The 21286-nt window shown below is 39.8% G+C and overlaps 1 protein-coding gene across 3 annotated transcripts in view; it reads left to right on the plus strand.

The window, feature by feature from the left end:
• The window catches only part of MAP2K5 (mitogen-activated protein kinase kinase 5), a 243271-nt gene that overhangs the window by 182964 nt on the left and 39021 nt on the right, over nt 1-21286 (plus strand). For 2 of the 3 annotated variants that reach the window (XM_045541653.1, XM_045541644.1), the window contains one exon: nt 20882-20943. The exons of the other annotated variant lie outside the window; for it this stretch is intronic. In XM_045541653.1, coding sequence (XP_045397609.1) covers nt 20882-20943 — 62 coding nt within the window. The remainder of the gene's footprint in view (nt 1-20881; nt 20944-21286) is intronic. 3 annotated transcript variants of the gene reach the window in all.

The following is a 21286-nucleotide window of genomic DNA, read 5'->3' on the forward strand; positions in this document are numbered from 1 at the left end:
GCTCCACTTTTCTTGGTCTGCTGGGCTCCTGGGCACCAGAGCACTCAGGTACAGATATTTCTCACAAAAAATATGTCTATTTCTGGAGAGATCATTTGAAAGTTTTCTGGATCAAATAGATATTTTCATTCCTTGTTTAAAATAGCAGTGATTGGCCGGGCGTGGTGGCTCACGCCTGTAATTCTAGCCCTCTGGGAGGCCGAGGCGGGCGGATCGTTGGAGCTCAGGAGTTCGAGACCAGCCTGAGCAAGAGCGAGACCCTGTCTCTACTAAAAATAGAAAGAAATTATATGGACAGCTAAAAATATATACAGAAAAAATTAGCCAGGCATGGTGGTGCCTGCCTGTAGTCCCAGCTACTCGGGAGGCTGAGGCAGAAGGATCACTTGATCCCAGGAGTTTGAGGTTGCTGTGAGCTAGGCTGACGCCACGGCACTCACTCTAGCCCGGGCAACAGAGTGAGACTCTGTCTCAAAAAAAAAAAAAAAAAAATAGCAGTGATTGCTATTGAATTTAAAATACTTTTCTAGTTTAATTTGGGCAAAATCATGAGAATACTTGAAATTAGTAAAAGGATGGGTGAGGTCCTATGATTACCGTGCTTGTCCCAGGTGTTTGTCACATTTCTCATTGCTGTGATGCAGTGTTCCTCATAGAGTGGCCCAAGGACTAACTGCACCAGAATTACCTAACACTCTTGTTAAAATGCAGGTTCCTGGGCCAACATCACTGAATTAGACTTTCTAAGGGTGGTGCCCAGGATCTCCTGGCTTCCCAGGTAACTCTCTGCACATTAAAGTTTGAGAACCTCTTCTACAATAGCTTTTTAAGGCTAAGCCTGCCCTTTTAGGTCCCTGAAACTTTAGGACCATGAAACTTGCACCACAGATCAGGAAACTAGAATGGTAGCCAAAGTAACAGGAGAATTGAGCTCCAATCAGAAATGTGGGCAATCCAATTTAATTTTGGTGGGTGGAGTTTATCTGGCTTGTAGCTGGCTAACTCGGGTGTGAGTGATATCTTAAAGACACCATCTGGTGTTTCAGAGTTGCTTCTGTCAAAGGAACTTACCTTAAGACCCTTCTATAATCAAGTCCTCCCCAGGTCCCTGAATACCTGTGTTATAAAGTGCTTTGGTTCATTGTAAGTGATTTGTGTCTACGTGTACCTGATGCCTTAGCCACCTGATGCCTTTGGGGAATAAGGTGGCCCGTATTGTCTTGATAACTGAAATTTATGACTTTAAGCTCTGACATCTGTGAGAATTTTTGCATTTTTAGAAAGAATTGTTTCTAAAATGTATTTGTTTTTGGTGGCCTGTTGACAGAGTGTGGTGAATATCATTTAACCTTTTCTCAATGACTCGAGTCCTTGTTCTGAACATGGTACTGAACTTAAACTTTGATGTATTGATGCCCTCTAGGGCTGTAAAATTGTGTGGGGCTTACCTTGTTCTTTCACTGAATTTTACCAACCATTTTGCCAGGGTGTTTGGCCTTGACACTCAGTGATATTCATAGGCCTCTTGAAGTGTATAGAGCCATTTGCCCCCAAGCTAAACAGCCGTATACAGCTATATACTGCTCTGTTTGGTGCTTTTCCTGTGTCCTCTGTTGTGATTGCCTCTGTTCTCTGTGGGCACTCCTCATTCTTATCAGTGACTACCTTTCGCTCCAACAATCTGACCATCTGTCTTCAGTCTTTGCAATCCTGATAGTGACCCTCACAACTAAAAAGTACCAAATGAAATCAGATACTCAAGTAGTATCTGTAGGATGAAACAGGCTCATCTGAAAAGGGAGATAAAGGTTTATACACCTTTTTAATGACATGAAATGGGCTAGTGAATGTGTTCATTCATTGAGCAGGTAATTATCAAACACCTACCATGCGGGAGCCTAAGTTGACCAGGCCACGATCAGGAGAGCCTCCAATCGTAGAGAGGACTTGGCTTCTAGGCAGGGCACCCAGGCTGACTGCACGCGAAGTCTGTGAGTCAGGGTAGAAAGGTAAAAGCACAGTCCCACATCCTGGGACTCAGGAGGCTACATAGCCACCTAAAGCTCCCTCCCATGCCTGGGCTCCGAGAGTGGCCAGCAACAAAGGGCTGGCCATGTTAGTGTTGTGGCAAGCGGAAATACTGCAATGATGTCTGGGTCACCAGATGCCAAGCTGGCTGGATCCAGCTAGTGGGGGCTGTCAGTGGATTGAGGTGCTGAAAACTGAGGTGGGGACCTTACCCTTGAGCCTATCCCTGGGTAGTCCACAGCCTTGGAAAAGAGACAGACACAGAAATGAATAATTACGGTTCAGTGTAGGATGAATACTGTAGGACCCAGAGAGGAGAGGGTTTGTTCTGTCAGGACTGAAGGTTGATTTGGAGAAGGCTCCTCAGGGGCAGTAACATTTAAACTCAGTCTTAAAAGATAAATAGCAGTTTCCTAGGTTAAGAAAGGGAAAATGTAAATGTAAGGCAGAAGGGCTTGAAACTATCTTGTGAATCATTTTTGAGTTCACAGATGTGTTTCAGAATGTTCAGGTTGTCTAAAATATGACAACCAGAAAAATGGGTTATTACTCTGAGTTTATATATGTTTCAAGCATATTATAGCTAAAAATTCTCATCTGGCATCTGTAGGTGCTCAGCAGGACAATTAACAAATCCTGGATTTATACTTTTGTTTATTTATTCATTTATCCGTAAAAAGTGAATTCATTTAAGCCATGTTTTATACCTGATCAGAAGTAGCTTATATACAAAAGTGTTGATTTGTTAGTAAGAACTGCAAGATTTATAAAATACCAAAATGCTTCTGAAATATAAGCACAAACTTTTAGTGGTCAGTTAATGGCCTACAGTTGGGCCAGGTGTGTACGTAAACGATGGGCTTAATTGTTTAAGATGCTAGCTGAATAATTCTGAGATTTGCTGATCATTTCTTCCCTGCTGTGGGTATAAGGAAGGAGGATTTGGTCTTAGGCATGGCATAGCACTTGATGTAGAACATCTGGGTGGGACTCTTGGAGAGTTACTGCTTCTGCTTCTTACTCTAATAAGGCTTTCTGAGGAAGGTGAGCACAGAAGCAGGGCTTTGATAGAGGACAGTGGTGTGTATAAGTCTGGAGACCAAATGGACAGCTGGGCAAGGAGCCAGAGTCCAGTGGGTAGAAAACAAAAGTAATCAGTAACAGAAGGAAATTTTGAAAATTCACAAATATGTGGAAACAGCACACTCCTAAATAGCCAGTGGGACAAGAAACAAAGCAAAAGGGAAATTGGAATATACTTTAAGATGAACAAAAATGAAAGTACAACATACCAAATCTTATGAGATGCAATGAAAGCAGTGGTAAGAGGGAAATTTTTAACTGTAAATGTATACATTAATAAAGAAAAAAGATCTCAATAACTTTACCTCCTACCATAAGAAACTGGAAAAAGAAGAGCAAATTAAACCCAAAGCAAAGAGAAGGAAGGAAATTATAAAGATTACAGCATAAATAAATGAAATAGAGAAGAGAAAATAAATGAAACCAAAAGTTAGTTCTTTGAAAAGATCAACAAAATTGACAAGCCTTTAGTTAGTCTTGGGGGTGGGGGACAAGTCACAAATGGCTAAAATCAGAAATGAAAGGACATTTTATTGTAGACCTTATAGAAGTAAAAGGGATTAGAAAGAAATAGTGTGAATGGCTGTATATCAATAAATTAGATAAGCTAGATGAAATGGACAAATTTTTAGGAACACAGAAACTGCTGATACTGACTAGAAGAAATACAGAATATGAGTAAACCTGTAACAAGTAAGATTTTTTTTTTTTTTTTTAAGAAACTTCCCACAAAGGAAAGCCCAGGATTGTTATATATAGTTTTACTGGTAAAGTCTACCAAATATTTAAAGGAGAATTAAAACTCTTCCAAAAACATAGAAAAGGAAGGAGTACTTCCTGATTTCCTCTATGAGGCCAGAGTACGCTGATATCAAAGCCAAAGACTTCACAAGAAAGGAAAACTACAGACCAATATTCCTTGTTAATACAGATGCATCCTCAAGAAAATACCAGCAAACCAAATCTAGCAGTATATAAAAAGAATTACACATCATGACCAAGTGGGATTTTTTTCCTAGAATGCAAGATTGGTCCAACATATAAAAATCAATCAGTGTGGTAAACCATATTAATAGAATAAAGGACAAAAAAGCACATGATCTTCTCACTAGACACATAAAAACATTTGAGTTTTAAGTCCAACACACCCTTTCATGGTAAAAACACTCAACAAACTTGGAATAGAAGGGGACTTCCACAACCTGATAAAGGACATCTACCAAAAACTCACAGCTAACATCATAGTTAATGATGAAAGACTGAAAGCTTTCCCCTTAAAATCAGGAAAAGACAAGGATGTCCACTTTTGCCACTTCTGTACAGCATTGTACTGGAGGTTCTATGCAGGGCAATTAATCAAGAAAAAGAAAAGACATGCAGATTAAAGAAGAAGTAAAACTATATTTATAGATGAGGTGATACTATATTTTGTGATATAAATAGAAAACTCTAGAAAGTTCCCAAAAATCTATTAATATTAGAACCAATAAACAAGTTCAGCAAGGTTGCAGGATATAAGATCAACACACAAAAATCTTTGTATTTATATATACTGGTAATCCAAAATGAGCAGTGATAATGACAGAATCACCAAGACCCTTTCAAAGAATGGTTTGTCTTTTTGGCAGGGGAAATTTCTTTTTAAAAGTAGAGTGTCAGCCAGTTGCAGTGGCTCACACTTATAATCCCAGCACTTTGTAAGACTGAGGCAGGAGGCTTGCTTGGGGCCAGGAGTTTGTGCTTCCTGATACCAGAATTCACTACAGAATTACAGTAATCAAGATAGTGTGGTAGTGGCATAAGGATAGACATGGAATAGAATTCAAAGTGCTATATATGTGTAGTCAATTGTTTTGTGACAAGGATGCCAAGACCATTCCATGGCAAAGGAAAGTGGGCTTCATCAAAATTAAAAACCTTTCTGTGTCAAAGGACACTATCAAGAAAAATGAAAAGACAACCCACAGAAAGGAAGAAAATATTTGCAAATCATTTATCTGCTAAGAGTCTAGTATCCATAATATATAAAGAACTGTTACAATTGATAAATAAACTGTTACAATGATAAATAAAAAGACAATCTGATTTTAAAATGGGCAAAAGATTTAAATAGACGTTTATCCAAAGAAGATATGCAAATGTCAGTAAGCACATGAAAATATGCTCAACATCGTTAATTAGGGAAGTGCAAATCAAAACCACAATAAGAGACTATTTCACATCCACTAGGATGACTATAATTAAAAAAAAAAACAGCAGAAAATAATAAGTGTTGACAGTAACGTAGAGAAATTGGAACCTTCATAAATTGCTGGTGGAGATGTGAAATGGTACACTTGCTATGGAATACAGTTTGACAGTTCATCAAAAAGTTAAACTTAGAATTATCATATGACCCAATTCCCTTCCTAGGTATATGTCCAAGAGAATTAAAAACATATATCCACATAAAAAAAAATTACATGAGTATTCATAGCAGCATTATTCATAATAGCCAAAAAGTAGAAATGACCCATAAGTTCATCAACTGATGAACTCTAAATATGGGTTCCATCCACACAGCAGAATATTAATCAACCATAAATAGGAATAAAGTAGTGATAAATGCTATAACATGGATGTACCTTGAAAACAGTGGCTAAATGAAAGGAACCAGTCACAAAAAGACACATATTATATGAAATTTACATTTATATGAAATGTCCACAATAGGGAAATCCACAGAGACAGAAAGTAGATTAGTTAGTGATTGCCAGGGACTGGAGGGCAGAGGAGAATTGGGAATGACTGTTACAAGTACAGGGTTTCTTCTTAGGGTGATGGAAATGTTTTAGAACTGAGTTGTGTACTTTAAAAGGGTGAATTTTATTTTATGTGAATTAACTTTTAAAATGTCAAAGAAAAGAAACAAGTTTCTCTATGATGGCTTCTATGCTTAGCTGCTGTGTTTTTAGGACAAAGGTCTTCTTTGGCTGGATAGGATGGGCCTCAGTAGAAGAAAAGATAAGACAAACTTAAACCATATGCCATTTTGTGTAAGACTAGCCCTGCTAGAAAAACCTGTACTTTAAGGAAGATTTACTGAGCTCCTGCTTGGGCCATGATCCCTACCAGGTGTTGGGGTAAATCCCTGTGCTAGATGGCTTCATGAACTAGCAGGAGACAAGCTCACCAACTAAATTTGATTCAAGATGATAAAAACTATAATAAAGTCATGTAAACAAAGCTATGCAAGGTTAGAAGAGGTAAAAACATAACAAAGGAAGGGCTCCCCTTCCTCATCTTGCCCACCACTCCGCTGGCCACCCTTTTCTACCATCGTCCCCCCCACACACACCGATCCTTGCTGTGGCGTTCCCATTGATCTCCTTTTCCTAGCTACAAACCAGATCGGTAAAGCCAGCATCTCCCCCACACAGAGGCACAAAGGTCCTCTTCTTAGTGGCTTGCTGCAGCCCAACCTGTCTATTGGCCTGGAGCCCTGACATTGTTACAGTGATCCTACAACGGCACTGTGTGGTTTGAGCTTCATACATATTACAGATGAATTCTAGGATAAACCACCTGTTCCTGAATGAGTCTGCCCCAAATGGCTATAGTCTCACACTCCCTTCTCTCTCTCTCTCCTCCCTTCACCACCCCATTCTTCTTTCTTTGATCAAGAACAGGAAGAAAGAGATAAGAAACAAGGTAAAGTTGTCTTTACCTTGTTTTGAAGACAAGTATGCCTTGTGGAATGTAAAAGTTGTATTTTCCCCCAGCTTTATTGAAGTATGATTAACAAGTAGAAATTATGTATATTTAAGGTATCCCATATGATGGGTTTTTGTTTGTTTGTTTGTTTGTTTTTGAGACAGAGTGTCTCTTTGTTGCCCGGGCTAGAGTGAGTGCCCTGACGTCAGCCTAGCTCACAGCAACCTCAAACTCCTGGGCTTAAGCGATCCTCCTGCCTCAGCCTCCCGAGTAGCTGGGACTACAGGCATGTGCCACCATGCCTGGCTAATTTTTTCTATATATATTTTAGTTGGCCAGATAATTTCTTTCTATTTTTAGTAGAGACAGGGTCTCACTGTTGCTCAGGCTGGTCTCAAACTCCTGACCTCAAGTGATCCACCCGCCTCAGCCTCCCAGGGTGCTAGGATTACAGGCGTGAGCCACAGCGCCCGGCCACCATATGATGTTTTGATGTACATATACATTGTGAAGAAATTGCCACAATCAAGCTAATATATCCATCCCCTTACATAGTTATAGTATTTTGTGTATATGTGGTGAGAACACTTACTATCTCCTCTCGTAGCAAATTTTAAACATATAATACAGTGTTATTAACTATAGTCATCATGCTACATATTAGGCCTCCCGAACTTATTTATCTTATAAAAGTAATTTTCCTCTTTGACCAACATCCCCCCATTTCCCCCAGCTCCCAAGCCCCTTGTAACCACTCTTATACTCTATTACTGTGAGTTCAGCTATTTTAGATTCCACATATAAGTGAGATCCATGTGGTTTTTGTCTTTCTTGTGTCTGGCTTATTCCACTTAGCATAATGTCCTTCAGGAGGTTCATCCATGTTGTTGCAAATGGCAGAATTTCTTTTTTTAAGGCTGAATAATGTCCCATTGTGTATATGTATTATGTATACACACACACACCACATTTTCTTTATCCATTCATCCATTGACTGACACTGAGGTTGTTTTCATATCTTGGCTATTGTGAATAATGCTGCAGTGAACATGGCAGTGCACATATCTCTTCAAAATATTCATTTTATTTCTTTTGGATATATACCCAGAAGTGGGATTGCTAGATCATATGGTAGTTCTATTTTTAGGTTTTTGAGGAACCTCCTCCTCCACACTATTTTCCATAATGGCTGTACCAATTTACATTCCCACGAATGGTGTATAAGCATTCCCTTTTCTCCACATCATCACCAACATTTGCTATCTTTTGATTTGTTGATGATAGCCAGCCTGACAGATGTGAGGTGATATCTCATTATGTGTTATTTTTTTAATTTTTTTTTTTTTTTGTAGAGACTGGGTCTTGCTGTGTTGCCCAGGCTGGTCTCAAACTTCCAGCCTCAAGCAATCCTCCTGCCTTGGCCTCCCCAAAGTGCTGGGATTACAGGCATGAGCCTTTACTCCAGCCTCATTGAGGTTTGGATTTGCATAGAAATCATATTTCTAAAACACATTTGAAAATCAGATTGTATCTTCCCATTGATAACAGTAGTTGATTTTCACTCATTTTTTAAAGCATTTGACCTCGTTATGTTGCTTTAAAAACCATGCTATACGATAGATGAACATGAAGCTATTCTGCTTTGGTCAGAGGATGAGAGGCTTAGATTTCCACCCACTTCCTGCATAAAAGGCCTTAGAGTTCCATAGATTATAGTTTGAGAACCATTGATTATAGCCCAATCATTCTGTAAGCCTGTATTAATCCCAAAGCTAGGCACTGGGGAATGAGAATGAATAAGTTGCAATTGCCACCATTAAAGAGCTAATACTCTATCAGAGAGGCAGACAAGTAAACAATCATATATAAACAGATCACTAAACTGCAGGTAGTATCAGCGGTATGAGACTTGATGGCCTGAGCTCTCAGAGGACCATAGTGACTATCATTTTAACCACTCACATAAACGGGTATTTACGATATGGTATTTAATGATGTTTGCAGCCATATAAATTCTGTAATAAAAGTGTGGACAAGATGCTGGGGAAACACAGAGGAGAGAACTCACGGAGGAGATGGGGGCTACCAGGGAGGCTCTGCAGAGGAGGGGCCCCTGCAGGGAGTCCAGTGTGGCTGTGGTGCTTGGGAAAGTGTTATCAGGTCAGGCAAGGGCTGCATTTTGAAGGATCTTTATACCTCATGCTTGGAGATGGTTGTGGGGATGTGGGGGTGAAAGGGTTTTAAGTAGAGGATCAACATAACCAGATTTGTGTTTTAGAGAAGATCACACTGAGAGGGCTGTGAAAGATGGATTGGAAAGGGCAGTTAGGAAGCTGTAGTTTGGATCGGAAACTGAAGACTTTAATCAGGACAGCCTTGGTTAGTATGTTAGAAGGGTATTTAGGAGTTATTAATAGAATGAGCTGCATTTGGTAAGTAATTGGACATAGGGGAGGGTGGGGAGGTGGGGGTCAGGGATGAAGCTGAGGGCTCAGGCAGTCAGGCGCGTGGTGGTGCCCTCACTGAGATGGGGCACCCAGAAAGAGAGACATGTTCAAGGGAAGGGGGATAATTAGCATTCTGTTCATAAGACATCACTGAGTGCTTCATTCAAAACCATATTAATTCCTGTTCCAGACCCAATTATAATAGTATAGCTAGACTCTAAGTTCCTAAACTTTTCATTTCTGTCTTCCTAGTACTGCATCTAGTATATACCACACTCTTGTAAATATTTGTCAAATGATATTTATGCATAAATTTCAAGACCTATTTTTTCAAGACCTCAGAAATACAAATCCAAAAAGTAATTAAGAGTACATGATGAGGAGGTACGGAGCTAATAAATATGGTCCTTTACCAAAATTCAGAAGTCTGGCCTTAACTTCTGTGGTTTACACATTTCCCCATGTCACATTGCTTTCCCACAACACTCCATTTTACAGACAAGGAAACTGAGTGACAGTTGAAGGGTGAGACTCCTGCCACCATACTATAATTGACTTGATGGAAGCAAAAAGTGACAGCTGAACATTTTGGCATCAAAGGAAGAGATTTTTTTGAAGGTATGAAGAAGGCTCTTAGCATTGCAGATGTGCTCAAAGGGCTTAGGTATATTACAGCACAGTTCAGTTTTGCTGTCTATACCTGCGGTCCCCAACCCAACCCCCAGGCTACAGACCAGTACTGGTCCTCGGCCTGTTAGGGACTGGGCCGCAGAGCTCTGAGGCCCCTCCACAATGCCCCCAACCCCATCAGTGGAAAAATTGTCTTCCATGAAACTTAGGAAGGGGGGGTGGGTTGCACAGCAGGAGGTGATCCGCCAGTGAGCGAGTGAAGTTTCATCTGCCATCACTTGCGTCACCACCTGAGCTCTGCTTCCCCCCACCCCCCACCCCCTGTCCATAAAAAAAATTGTCTTCCATGAAGCTGGTCCCTGGTGACAAGAAGGTTGGGGTTGCTGGTCTATATAAATGATTCCAGGTCTTCAAATATTAATTGAATTCTATTCTACGTACTCTGTTTAGGTTGACAGAGAGGAGCATGAATCCTTTTAGAAAGATTTCTATTAAAATACAAAAGGTTTGGCTCTTAAACTTCTGTTATCTTAAAAAATTCATTCATGTAGAATCACTCGTTCTTAGAAAGGGTGACTGAGAAGCTCCTGGACTATGCACATGGCATGTGCAAGGGGTGTGTAGTGGTGGTAGGAATGACTGCCTAATAATATCTCCCTAGAATTCAAAAAGTGTGATTAACCAACTCCAGAGGGAATAATATCCATTCATCTTTTGCTGAGGGACTTTGCCGTAACTCTGGCTTCTGAAGTTAACAGGAAGTAAAAGGAATATCCCCCATCTCTCCTGTTCCCAATGTCCCAAGGATGGCCTTTATAGCACATAACTGCCGATGGTGTAGAGGGAGATAAGACCTGCTGGCCTAAGCTCTCCGACAACCCTATGAGCCCAGAATTTCTGACCACAGTGACTAGCACTCTAACCACTCTGGCAAACAGGTTTTTATAATGTGGGATTTCATGGTCTTTGCAACTTGTATTAGTTAATGACAGAGGCCTTAGAAACTTGGTAAGTTAATACAAGTGGATACACACAATAGTCCTGTCCTCTAGCAATATTGTTAACTAGACCTGTGTTTTCATAGTGTTGGAAATACATAATTGGGATCCTGAAAACTGATATTCTTCCTTTATGTAAGGCAATCTTTAGAAATCTAATACTTCCTTTGAAAAGTCCAGTGTGTTTAAATTAATGCAGTTTGGCTGATTTGAAGATTGAAAATAGGTTAGCATTAAGGCCAGGATTCCTTTAGTAATTACTTTTTCTATTGGTAATAACTGTTTCTTTAGAAATGACATTAACATTCTACCAAAACACAGCAGTAATCCAAAAGTTAATGTTCTGTTCATTTATAATTATATTTAATTCATATTTATGAGTTGTTGGGAGGGAGGAGTAAGAAAGAATTGATTTTAAAAAAATGTTACCAAAGAAAGAAGTTGAAGGAAAAATTTTTCTAATAGTCTGAAGGATGTACAAAAGCATTTGAAGTAGGAAAAATTAATTTGTTAAACATACAGTTATACAAAATCAGATTTTTTTAGTTATTGTTGAAAAAGTCTGTATTTATATTCTTTCCTAGTAGCACTGAGTGAATTCAGTTGATAGGCTTTCTCCATTTCTTCTTTTTTACTAACCAAAATATTAACATAAACACCCAATGATTTTGATTTCAGTAAGTCAATTAGATTTGTGGGGATTTTTTAACCAAGAAAAATTCTGCATCTTTAGGCAGTCGTTGAACAAGTAGCTTTGTGTCGTTTCCTTTGACTTGTCCATGAAGCCCGATGCATTATTAATGAATTAATTCTTGGTGGTGGAGGCCTGTGAATAGTGTTCTGTGAATGGGCAGTTGCCTGGTGGGGCCAGTTTTGGCTGCTGTCATTTAACATGTGTTGCTCTATTGTGAAGTCTTACCCAGCCGTAGGACAATGCTCATTTAATCCTCCATGATGGGACCTACACACCCTGAGCCCAAGTTGGATGCCAGGGTCAGTTACCCAGCAGCTTGGGCTGGAGCCCTGCTCCACAACACTGCCGAGTTGCTGTAATCATTTTGCCTGTCGTTAATTTTCTCTAAACCAGGGAAAATGTGTATGTGAGCCGTGCAAATGTTCTCAAAAGAGATTCCAAACTGGTCAGCTGGGGTGTTGCCTCCATTCCAGAATGGAGGCAGCATTCCAGGGAGTGTAAGTTCCTTCCTTCCTCCTGGAAATGGAAGTGGCTGGGCCCAGGAGATCCCTGATGTTCTGAGGTCCAGAGTAGCAGATGGCATTATGATTTTCCAAATCCTGATGAACATTCTAACTGAACTTGTTCATTTCACAGTATGTAGTTCTATTTTTTCATTTCCTTTCCCTTCCTCCCTCCCGCTCTCCCTCTCTTTGTTCCTCTCATATTAACTGTTAATAATTTTAAACTGGTACGGTATCCTCTTTAGCCAGCTTTAAATTCCCTTTTCTCCATCATGTATTGTATGGAACTAAGTATAGCACAATTTCACATATAATTCGCAGCCTTTGAATTTGTTTACAAATCTGTAAGCAAATGCCGCCAATACTCACATCTTAAGTAGCCACTGGAAGTTCTGTTTTTCCCCTTATCCATGGCTTGCAGTGCAGGTGGCAAATGGCAGTAATTATTTTAACTAACAGTTGAGTGAACATTCAGGAGGATATACAGTGTGGTGATGTGGACTTTGGATTTACAGTGAGTTCTCAGAGTCTGACTTGATAGTGTTATGGCTTGTTGATTTTTCAGGACACAGACCTGCCAGATTCTTGCACCGGAACAGTGTGTAGATGTGGTTCAGATGCTTCAGTGTTAACTCCTTATCTATGAAAAGAGGAATTATTCCTTTTATTAGGCATCTGTTAAGGGTTATTTTTCTCTCCTAGATTTTTCTCTTTTGTTTTTGTTCAGTATAGTTTATGCCCTACCTTTAATCTAAGGCTGCTTTTAATCAGCACTTCTGCACATAGAACCTGATGAAATGCCAGTGTGTATATTAACATTGTAATTTAGGTCCCGGATCAAACATGTGTAGCTGGACTTTTCCTGAGGAAAAAAATTGACCTTACCAGTGTATGAAATTCAAAAGGTATATAGGGACAAGGTAAAACCACAGGTAGGAATTGCTGAATAATTACCTTTAGACCAGCCTGAGCAGGAGACTTCCCACGAGGTTGAGCTCATTTAATGGTTCCTAAAACTCAATCTTGTGGATGTCAGTGGTCATGCTTGATTATTTGCAGCAGTGTTTTATGAAAAAGCAGTAGAAATGCGTTGGAAGGCTACAGAGAAAGAGGACAATAACTGTTTTTACTTTTGTAAATGAAACCCCTTTGGTATGAGACAAGTATGTTTTTGCTGCTCTGCATAAGCCACTGCCTAGGGAGGTGTGTGTGGATGTTAGTGTGCAAGTGTGTGTGGACTGGTCACGTAAGCCACAGTGCACAGCATTATTTAGAGGTGCCTATGACCAACGAGAAACGTAAAACAAAAAGAGAAAAAAGATGTTCATTGGCCTTGGAAAGAAGCAATTGCAAATACAGTTTAAAAGATTAATCTGTTGTCCAGTTCTTTACTTACCTATTTTCAAGAAATTTTATAAAACACCAGGATCTATGTCATATGTTTAGAAAATCTCTAAGTAAATGTAAATCATTTAAATGACAACAGAATAAGTAGACTAAATGAAGAGTTCGTTTTGACATTAATGACAAAGATCGTTCCTCTTCTCTTTTATCCCATTACTGAGGAACTTCCAAAACACATTTAGAGAAAAAGAAAATAGGAAAAATTGCTATAATCTCAAATTTCAATTACCAAGAGACAGATTCCTTTAGACCTGTTCATTTATATTTTGTGTTTTTTATAAGCCATCTGGTAGTGATGTTCACTTGGCTAACAGCTGGTTCTCTTGATTAAAGGGTTTATGGGTAGGGTGGGTGTTTTTGCGGTGAAAATTCAGGCCTTCAGCCCCTGGTTGCAGGCCCATCTGAGACAAGTTAAATGAGCTGCTACTGTCAGCCCAGACCCAGTGGACAGAACTTCACACCAAAATGCCCACACATGTAATTTGTCACTTCTGGCAACCCAGAGCATGGGGTGACCCAGTGTAGAAATTGAATCATCTTTCACTTTCTCTGCTCAAGGCTGATATGGAGTGGGATGAGTAAAAGGCAGGCTCTCTGGTCTCCAGCAGAGGGGGGTCAGAGGCTTTCTTTGATGACATCATGGGCAGGCCTTCCTAAATTCAAAGCCTCACTCCTACCTTGATGCTGTGTCTTGTAACATCCCAAGGATTAGGACAGTTCCACCTTCATCATGAAATCAAAAATACACTTAAAGTCAAAATACTGATTGTTTGCTCATAGAGTAGCCATGTTTTTAAATAAGGTCATTGTTTTTAGCAAACATTGATTGAATTTATACAAATCTGCTATGTAGTTATGGGTTACTCACATTTTAAATGGGGCTGACTCATTCTCTGACCAGGAGGAAGCACCTGTCCATCTCCCACCTTTCTCCCTCTGATAACATGTGACTGCTTCCCTGCCCACACCCCCCCATAGTCAGTTACAGCAGAAATGTATGGATAAAAACATTGAGGACCTTTAATATATTAAAACTTAGCTAATGTCTCAGAATCTACCATTGGATTACACTTTGAACAGGTAGATTTTGGTTTGTAGATTAGCTTCGGTGGAGCTCTGAAAGGTGAGGCTCCACTTTTTTTGTTTTTCCGTTTGTTTTTTTTTTTAAACAAACTAGGTTTTTTTCCCCTGGGCAAGTGCAGATTTGTTCTGTGGACAACTGGCAGTTGTCTCACAAAGATGCTACTTTAAGGCAGTGAACAGTGGAGGATCAGAAACCAATTTAGGGTCTGACAGGCAAAATGCTGTTCAGCCTCACATGAAGCCACTGGAATTATAAATAACCTTTGATCCCAGCACTGTGAATACAACTGGAGTGATCTAACATAGATGGGCCAGTTAGTGTGAACTCCAGTGCTAGGCCAGAAATTGTTGAGCCAGGCCAAAGGAACATCAGACTTGAATTTAAATATTTACTTCTAAAATGCAAAGCATGACTCTCAATATTGGTCAGACTCCAGGTCATTCTCTGATGTTAACCACCTGTTGGTTTGATGACTTAACACCAGTAAGTCTAGAAAGGAGCTATTTTGAAAGAAGGCTTGCCAAACTTTATTTAATTTTTCATGCTGGTTTAATCTCACTGCAGCACAACTAACCTTAGCATTAACCAGCACAGCCAACACCTTGATATTTTTGAAAAGTTGTTTTTCTTTCTTCCCTATGTTTTACTGCCAATACATACTAAGTTTGAAGGAATATCTGTTTTGCACAAAGAGAAGGGAACAGGACACAGACTCCACTTTCAAGGTCCCCCCACCCCCAGGTGCTCTCCAGGAGTGAGGAAGGACCAAAGTAGGAGAGCAGAATAAAGAAGATATCTCACACCCTACAGACTCTATTCTCCAACACTCTCCTTTTGAACTCATATGTATCAGCTAAATGGAATCAAACCCTCAGTGCTCCCTGTTCAGCCTAAGTGCCTAGTTTTGGCACTCTGACTTGGCCATCTTGCAGGGCTGTTTATTAGGGGTACACATCTTATCCTCTGAACAATACACAGATTTTTTGAGGATACAGATTAAGTATCAGCCATCCCATAGTGCAAGGCTCATTGTCTTTGACATGGTAGGTGCTCAAGAAAATTGTTTAATGAGCAAATAAATAAATAATGAACGATCATGTCATATGAAGTATCTTATGTTTATGCCCTATCAATGTCTGAATTAACCACCACATTAATGTCAGGTTCCATTGTCATCTTTAGTTATGAATTAAAGGCAAAATGAAATCCTTTTTTCTAGTTGATTACTTATGTGAGGCTTCTCCCTTACACAAAGCAGAGTTCTGCTGAGAATCTGGGCTTCATCTAAGTGTTTTAAAATAGTCTCTTACCTTTTTACTTTAAACTCTCTATGTTGACATAATTTTAGAATCACATGCAGTTGTAAGAAATATAACAGGCCAGGCACAGTTGGAAGCCGAGGTAGGAGGACTGATCATTTGAGCCCAGGAGTTTCAGACCAGCCTGGGCAACAGCGAGACCCTGTCTCTACAAAAAAATTAGCTGGGTGCAGTGGCACACATCTGTGGTCTCAGCTACTCAGAAGACTGAGGCAGGAGGATCACTTGAGCCCAGGAGCTCAAGGTTGCAGTGAGTTATGATCACACCATTGCACTTCGGCCTGGACGACAGAGCGAGATCCGGTCTCTGAAAAATAAATAAATAGTACAGAGAGATCCTGTGTACCCTTCACCCAGTTTCCCCCAACGGTAACATAAGTTATAGTTCAGTATGACAACCAGGAAACTGACATTGTTACACGATACAAACCACTGACCTTATTCAGATTTTAACAGTTTTACGTGTACTTGGGGGTGGGAGGTGGAGTGGTATAAATATTAATGACATGGTTCCTTTTAAAGCCAAGAAACATCATAGTTTCAAAAAAGGATATCTCTTTAAAATAATGATCTCCCATTTAAGTCATTTCAAAAGCATTTTTTCATTTATGTGTTCTGTATTTGGGGTATCCAACTTACCTGCCTGCTCTCAAGGTTACAAAGTGTACTTATTGGCAAACATACTCTGCAAATGAACTAGCAGCAGCTGCGGTTGGTATTGGACCTCCATCTGCCTCCCCTCTCCTCCACCTCTTTGAGTGTGCAGGTACACACACACACACATACACACACACTCTCAGATTTTCTGCTGCTTGCCTTTTTTTATGCCTGAGTACCTTGCTGACAAGTGCTAATAACAAAATACCCAGAGAGAGTCCAGTTGAAGTTAGCATACATTAAACATTCTGAACTTGTCCTTTTGCCCATAGATTGTGCATAATTAATAATTAAACAGTTTCAGTTGTAATGGGTTGACCTTCTTGAACTGTTCATTATTCACAAGGCAAAGGCATCACTCAAACTTTTTCCCATTGTCCTTTGCTGTTCTCTAGCATGCTGCATGGTTATGTTCCAGTTGTTTAGCAAAAGGGGCTGACCAGGTAGTTACTGAAGCCTCTGAGGCTTGGAGACTGTCCTCCTTGATGACCAGAATTGCTTACTGAAATGGTTTATGGCAGCTGTTTTTATATAACAGTTGCCTGCTCGATAACAAGATCCAGCTTGTGTCCCTTTGGCAGGACTCTAAAGTTGATTTGGGATTAGAATTTCAGGTTAAGTCTTTTGGTTAAGGTTGTGTCCACTGTTTTGTTCCATACCTTTGTGCTTAGAAGTTCAACAGAAAAGCATCCCAAGGCGGGGGTGGGGGGGGTGGGAGGGGGTTGGGAGGGTGGCTCATGCCTGTAATCCTAGCACTCTGGGAGGCCAAGGCAGGTGGATCGTTTGAGCTCAGGAGTTCGAGACCAGCCTGAGCAAGAGTGAGACCCCATCTCTACTAAAAATAGAAGGAAATTAGCTGGACAACTAAAATATATAGAAAAAATTAGCCGGGCATGGTGGTGCGTGTCTGTAGTCCCAGCTACTCGGGAGGCTGAGGCAGGAGGATTGCTTGAGCCCAGGAGTTTGAGGTTGCTGTGAGCTAGGCTGACGCCACAGCTCTCTAGCCTGAGGCAACAGGGTGAAACTCTGTCTCAAAAAAAAAAGGGCATCCTAAGATAAGACCTTAAGATGAAGTATGGCACCCAAGGTCTTAAAGAGAGTGCCTTTTATTAACAATTTAGGGTTGGTCAGCTAGTATCGAGAGTTATTAAGTGAAACTGCTTTTTCAATTTGCGTTTATATTTTTGGAATGTATTTCTCCATCTTGCCAGCACCCATATTTCACAGAGGACATTTTTCATAAATGTCCTGTGGGACGGTTCTCAGTCCCCCTCTAAACTCACAGCGTCTGGATGCTTTCCCTCCCCGTGAGCTGCAGTGAAACTAGAGTGCAAATTTACTGTGCTTTTCCTTCCCTCCTTCCCACAGATTTGAATTAGGTAACAAAATAGGCAGATTCTTGGAGGCCTTTCACATCCTGATGTAAACTAACTTCTAATTTTATTTGCTTTAAAAAGAGAAAAGTATGCTTTAAAATCCTTTCACACAGTGAACATCCTTAGGTATATTCATTTGCTTTCCTTTGGAGTGTTAACAGCCTGTGGTGGAGTTGGAGGCTCTCAGACACCTCCTTGGCCCAGTGTTTACGTGTAGTATTCTGGCCACCCCTCTTCTAGTCAGTCTTCTGCATCTCAGAAAATTCTCCCATGAGGTATGCAAGAGACATGGATTTTAAAATGAAAATAAATATCTGGCATTATGCATGTGAGATTAGAATTTCCCCCCACATCTTTGATGAGTGATTCTTTCCAGGCACCACTGAGATGAGAATCCACTCTCTGTGGTTCTGCAAAGTCAACTTGGGCTGGCATGTTCAGAAGTGAAATAAATTATTCATGGGTACCACCCAGTGTTCCTTAGTTTTATAATATGAGGAACTTAACAGGCTACAATATCAGGTCTTAAATAAAATTAACTACCCATGCAAGATGTCACATTTCCTTGTTTTCTCATCCGTGTTAAAATGACATCTTCATCAAGTTGCCTAGTCTATAATTCATTAATTTACTCCTGGTATCATACTTTGAAATGAAGCCCACATTAGCATCATATTTTATAACAGATCTTTGTAGAAAGCTAGTCCAGAATTTTAACCATCTTGGTAAACATTCAGCCGCATTAAGACAGCAGGCTTTTGTTTTCCTAAATATTGCATTTTAAAGCGACTACTACTCAGATGCTTTCAGTACCATACCCTCCAAAAAAAAAAAAAAATCCATAAAGCAATGACTTAGAGAAGCTCCCTCACTGATCAGAGTCCATAATTTTTGCAACTCAGACTTTTAACTATCTTTTTACTAATGATTTTTGAGACAGTAAAAGGTCATTTCTTGAACTGGGACTTGTAGAATCTTGCCAGCTTGATAAATATATATGGCTTTCCTAAAACAAGCTGGGGCTGAAATTGATATCATGTTTTATTTTTGCTCTTCAAACTATGGGACTTCTGTGACCATTTTATAGTACCTTTATTGAGGACTTGTCATGTTATTTTGTGTCTTGTTTCTTTTGAGTAGACTGTTTCGTCAGCGCCACCACCACCCCCGCCCCCCCCGCAGCCCGCCCCATTTTTCCGTCCTCTCTATGTAATGCCTCCATGTAATCCTTTGAACTTGGCAAGATTTTATTTCACTCCCATTTTCCTTTGTTTTCCTTTACTCTTGGAAGTCTTTCTCTACTGATGAGAATCTTAAGTTTAGAATTACTAATCTTTCCCTCCTGGATGAATAGAGTAAATTCAAAGAAGACAGATATGCAAAAACCAAGAAACATTTTGTTCATATTCCTTTCCTTTTAACCTCTTCAGGATTTTTTTTTTCACTCCTCTGACCCTCTTAGTTTCTTTTGATTTAATTGTATTTTCCAGCAGTTTCCAATTGTTTGAATTGGAAACAAAGCCTTAATAAGAGTTCTAGTTAATTTTCTGTCTTGTAATTACCGATCTCATTTTTCTGATAATTGGCCACAGCAATTATATGTATATTTACTAATCACATAGGAGGCTGTGCAATTGTATCTATCTGCCACCATTGATAATGACACGCATATTGCAGAGGTGCTTTTATCATCTTCTTTTTTCCACTACATCAAAGCTATTTCCTCTCGTTCTCAATAATGAATACATGCATGCATTTGACACAGTTGTGTGCTAGAGAAATTGTTTGGCTCCCACCAAATGCTGCATGCTCTGAGTTTCTTGCCTGCAGCGCTGGAAGGTTGTATGTAATGATATATTGCTCATCCAAATGGCCAAAGCACTCCAAAGCACAGTGAGATTAAAATAAGTCATTCCTTTGTTAATTTAAATAGGTGCATGTATCATACTTTGCAGGGCACTTTGTGTAGGGATGTCAGGGAGGAAAAAAGCCGCCGAAAGGTATTTTTAATAGCAAATGAGAATAGATGAGAATGGAGTCATTTGCAGCTGCCTACTTTATGTGGCTCTCTTGTTCCAACTGTAGGTCTAATGAGATGACTGTTAAAGTACTCTGCAGTGTAATTTCATTACATCCTGAGCTGTTACACTATAAACACAGTGGCGCTCTGTCATTCTTGGAAAAACTCCTAAATTCTTAAAGCCTTCCTTTGCAAATGGTAATGGGGTTTGCTCCCTGTGTTATGTGGTGGTGGTTGCTTGTTGCTGTGTAGTTTTCTGCTCTTTTGAGTGACTCCCACCTCCACCCCAGTTTTGTTTGGTAGTCGAGTTGGGAGTTTTTCATTGTGTCCTTAATTTACTGGCTTTCTTATATGAGGAGTTTGCCTCGACTGGCAAATAAGCTGAAATTCCTTTTCGGGAAACAACTTCCCCTATAAAAAGCCTTTCTATTAATATTAAAGTAAAATAAGAAGAAAATCTGACCCAAATGATTCCATTAGGGGCAAGCAGTTAAGAGCAGTTGAATATACAAATAAATGTAAATAAAAAGGAAAGTGTAAATAAATAGCAAATCCAGTAAAAGAAACAAAGGTCAACACAAGAATAATTTCACAGCTCTTTGTTAATTACAAGACCATTTGTGTGTTACTTAAATAATCATTAATTTCTCATTTACACTTTCCCTACCTTCTTTCCTACCCTGTGGCTATCATTGTCCTTTTTTCACCTCCCCTCCCTCTCTGCTCTCATGTTTCTCACCATTGTGAAACGTGTGTGGCTTTAAATTTGGCATTTTTACCTAAATGTGTGGAAGAGTTAGAGACAGTCTTTTTAATTGGATGAGGCCTTATTTTCATTATATTCATCTTTATACTGCTTCTTTGTGGGGGTGGGGTGAGGGTAGAATATAAAGAAAGAGAAGGAACTGTTGAGACTTTTGGTGACTTGTTTTTCCTCCATCCCAGGATTCGCCCGTCCTTCCGGTTGGAGAGTTCTCCGAGCCATTTGTACATTTCATCACTCAGTGGTGAGCCCGTTTGCAAACATGCCATGCCCTCAATGTAAATGACACATGCCATTAACTCCGCGGCTCCGTGAGACCTTATGGCTCTCCCTGCTTCCTTTTGGAGACGGGAGGGACTTCAGGGCCTTGGGCAGATGGGGTAGCAAAGCTGAAGAAATTGTTTAAATTATGTAAACGTTATTTACACAAAGAGTCATAAACATACTTCAGAGGCTTTTTCTTGTTTTAATAAACTGCTGAGAGTCAGGCTACTTCTTTGAGCACAGATACTGTTGCCATCTTTTTTTTTTTTTTTTTTAAGAAATACACAATTTTATAGTCCCTATTGAACAGACATATGAAGCTT

The sequence above is a fragment of the Lemur catta genome, chromosome 1 (genome assembly GCF_020740605.2).
Source record: "Lemur catta isolate mLemCat1 chromosome 1, mLemCat1.pri, whole genome shotgun sequence".
Lineage (NCBI taxonomy): Eukaryota > Metazoa > Chordata > Mammalia > Primates > Lemuridae > Lemur > Lemur catta.